We start from the raw sequence: 3,920 nt of genomic DNA on the forward strand, positions 1-3,920 counted from the left end.
CGAGTAGAAGAATACTATCACCTCCTATGACTTGCATGTTATGCCCCTGTTAATGAAACCCAAAACTGCATTTCTGTGGGAGTTTTGCAATAACAAAAAGAAATCCACAGCCATGAAAGATGGACCTATAGCAACCTAACCCCAGTGTAGACAGCATGAGATCAACATAAAATTCTTCCATCAACCTAGCTACCACCTGTCTGGGAGGTGGATTACCTGCGTAGCCGGGAGAACCCCTGCTGTCCTTGTAAGTAGTGTCTACACTGAAGCCCTACGGTAGCTGTAGCCTTTTAAGTGTGGACAAGCCCTCAAGCAGATCTTCCAGAAAATCATTGAGTCTTTATCTGACATGTAGAACTTGGGAATGGACCACTTCCCTTTGCAGTTTGTTCCAATGATTAATCACTCTCAGTGTTTATTCTCAGGTATCAGATGGGTAGCTGTGTTAATCTAGATCTGTAAAAAGTGAGTCCTGTGGCATCTTATAGACTAAAAGACATATTGGAGCATAAGCTTTCCTGGGTGAATACCCAATTCGTCAGACACATGAGTGTTTATTCTGTTCATTCTCTTATTATAACTCTCAATGCTAATCATTTGCCCTTGGAATTTGTCTGGCTTCAGCTTCCAGCCACTGGGTCTTGCTCTGCCTTTCTCCGCTAGATTAAAGAGCCCATAATAACTCACAATGTTCTTCTCATGAACGTCTCACTTGATCATCTTTTTGATAACAGAAGTAGGTGTAAATCTTTAAGTCTCTCACTGTCAGGCTTTTTGTCCAGCCTCAAGGCTTTTTTGTGCCTCTTTTTTGCACTCTCGTCCAATTTTTCAACATCCTATTTAAATGTGAACCCCAGAATTGGATGCAGTTGTTTTGCACCAATACTGTGTGCAGAGCTATAATCCTCCCCCTCTTCCAACCCACCAGTCTCCTGTTTATGCATCCAAGGATCACATCACCCTTTTCACCACAGCATCACACTGAGAGCTCACAATATGTTGGTCGTCCACAGTGACGCCAAAACCCTACTCAGGCCCCTCTGTTCCGTGATACAATCCCGTAATCTGGGGGTTGGGCCTGCATTCCCTGTTCCGAGATAACTTTTCTTTTGGCTGTATTAAAACGCTCCAGATCAATCGGTTTGCCTGCCCTGGCTGCCTTATTGTAACTGCCCTGCCAGTCTTTGGGTCGTCTGCAAATTTTATCTGCAGTGATTGTCTATTTCCTTCCAGATCAGTGATCAAAATATTCGATAGCATCGGGCCCTTTTTCATATTTTTGGGGCTCTGCTGCTGCCTGATTGTGTGCTTCTGCTTCCAAACAAGAAGTGTGGTTGTTTGGTCAGTTTGTAACTCTGATGTTCGTTACTCTAAGGTTCCATTATACATGCTCTTTAACAGCTTCCTTGACTGCTAATAGACTGGAAAGTATTTCATCACCTCATGTGATATGTGTACACCATAACACTGCTTTACAAATGCAGAACAAAACTATGTCGTGAATACATCTGCCTTTTCTGCATCTTTAACAAGTTTCTTTTCACCCACTAGGAATTGGATTAAACCTTTTCTAGGATTTATTTTTATTTTTCCTCAATGTTTTTTACGCCCCAATCAGTGTCCATACCTTCCAATATGTATTGCTTGCCATCTATTTTCCCTTTATCCCATTAGTTCTATATGGCTTTCCACCCTGTTATTGCTGCCTTCACTTAGCCACTGAAGTCGGTTTCTAGCCAAAATTGGGCACTTTTTGACTGTAGAATCGAGGATTGTTAGCTATCTAATGAACTCTTCTTAAAGAACTCCCAATTTTTATTCTCATTTCCCTGTCTGTATTTTTTCCTCTCCATCAGTTTAGCTGATAATTTGCCACACCTTTGGGGAATTAGGCATTTGTAGTAATAAGTGCCAATAGATATCGCTGGTTGGGAACTGTTCTCTCTTTGTCAATTTTAATATAATCAGTTCCATTCTTTATTTTTCTCTCATCGATCATATGCTCCCTTTTCTGCCTCTTCTCTAAATTAAATAGTCCCTGACTTTTTATTCTATCCATATATGGCAACCTCCCCCATTCTCATACCCTGTCACAGAACCCCCCATTTTATTTGCTATATTCTTTATAGAGACTGCGTGATCAAAACTGAGCGTGTGTCCAGAGCAGGCTATTCTCCACCATATTCCTTTGACATCTGAACATTATCTTTGTTTTAGCCACTGCTGTGAATGAGCAGGTGCTTCCATGGAGCTGCTAGCAAGGATTAACAGTTTTTTTTTCTCTGTGGTGTGTAGCACTTTGGACGTTTCCCCCGGAACATGTCTTGGCAAAGGTTTGGATTTTTTCCCACTATCAGATTTTGAGCAACTGGGGAAATGGGAAAATCCCTACAGCATAGACTCTCTAGCCTGGGTTTCATTGCATTTCTTGCTGATGCCTATTAATGTTACCCACACCACAATTTGTAGGAATAATTGATGCACGGAACATTATAATATATGGAATAGGCACTAGTAGGGTCAGTTGTTTATAATTAATTTCCCTGAATTATGAAAACACCATTTATCAGTGTGTGTAGAGTGATAAATCTGCTTCACCCATGAGAACACCTCCAGGAGTTCATGTAGTGTCACATTGTCTCTCCATGCAGGAATTTTGACTGCGATCATCACCCTAGAGCTTGGGCAGATAGGAGACACGGTTCTGCCTCAGAGTTGGACACCTTCTCCCCTACTCCATGTCAGATTCCAACACAACCGACTTCACCAACCCCTCCACCTTCATCCTGCTGGGCATTCCTGGCTTGGAGGTGGCCCATGTCTGGATCTCCATCCCCTTCTGCACCATGTATGTCATAGCCATCTTGGGGAACTTCACCATCCTGTTCATTGTGAAGAGGGAGCCGAGCCTCCATGGGCCCATGTACTATTTCCTCTGCATGTTGGCTGTCTCTGACCTGGTCCTGTCCACATCCATCCTGCCCAACACACTGAGCATCTTCTGGTTCAATTGCAGGGAGATCGATTTCAGTGCCTGCCTCACCCAGATGTACTTCATTCACTGCTTCTTAACGATGGAGTCTGGGATCTTTGTGGCCATGGCTTTGGATCGCTATGTGGCCATCTGCCATCCCCTGAGACATTCCACCATCCTCACAAACCATGTGGTGGCCAAGATCGGCCTGGCTGTGGTGCTGCGTGGTTGTGTGTTCGCACTGCCCGCTCCCTTCCTGGCGAGGCGATGGCCGTATTGCAGAACCAACATCATCCCCCACACACACTGTGAGCACATAGCTGTGGTGAAGCTGGCTTGCAACGATACCCGTATCAGTAGTTACTACGGCCTCTTTGTGATATTCTGTGTGAGGGGTCTGGATATGCTTTTTATCACTGTGTCCTACACCCAGATCCTCAGGGCCATCTTCAGCCTCCCCACAAAGGATACTCGGCTCAAGACTTTTGGGACCTGCAGCTCCCACCTTTGTGTCATCTTAGCCTTTTACATCCCATCTCTCTTTTCTCTCCTCATGCAGCGGTTTGGCCACAATGTGGCCCTCCATTTCCATGTTCTCATGGCCAACATGTACTCCCTGGTGCCCACCACGCTAAACCCCATCATCTACGGAGTGAGGACCAGACAGATCAGGGGCAGGCTACTCCGGCTCTTTTCTCATAAAGGGACCTAAAGTTTTCTCCTGGTGCTCTGGCTCTCAGACTGAGCTCCATACAGAACTGGCTGGTGACATGTTGCCTGGCTCCCTTACCTGAATCACTGAATGGACAGTCAAAGTGACATTCAATCCTTTCCTGACCACACTATGCTGTGTCGGACTGACAAACTGGGAAATCGGTCTGCGTACAATTCATTAACTCGTAGGGGGGGCATACTTCTAATTGCTGGTAAATGGACCCGCCCAGTG

The 3,920-nt window shown here is 44.8% G+C and overlaps 1 protein-coding gene across 1 annotated transcript; it reads left to right on the forward strand.

Annotated features, from left to right (window-relative positions):
• Positions 1–2,699: 2,699 nt before the first annotated feature.
• On the forward strand, positions 2,700–3,686 carry LOC128833292 (olfactory receptor 52N1-like). Its single transcript, XM_054021241.1, has one exon. It carries the CDS (start codon positions 2,739–2,741, stop codon positions 3,684–3,686), a length of 948 nt encoding a protein of 315 aa, XP_053877216.1. The 5' UTR covers positions 2,700–2,738.
• The last annotated feature ends 234 nt before the right edge of the window (positions 3,687–3,920 follow it).

The sequence above is a fragment of the Malaclemys terrapin genome, chromosome 1, assembly GCF_027887155.1.
Source record: "Malaclemys terrapin pileata isolate rMalTer1 chromosome 1, rMalTer1.hap1, whole genome shotgun sequence".
NCBI classification, from domain to species: Eukaryota; Metazoa; Chordata; order Testudines; family Emydidae; genus Malaclemys; species Malaclemys terrapin.

Bases quoted from the DNA above. Each gene is read 5' to 3' on its own strand.
- LOC128833292 (XM_054021241.1), top strand. From the start codon at position 2,739: ATGTCAGATTCCAACACAACCGACTTCACCAACCCCTCCACCTTCATC.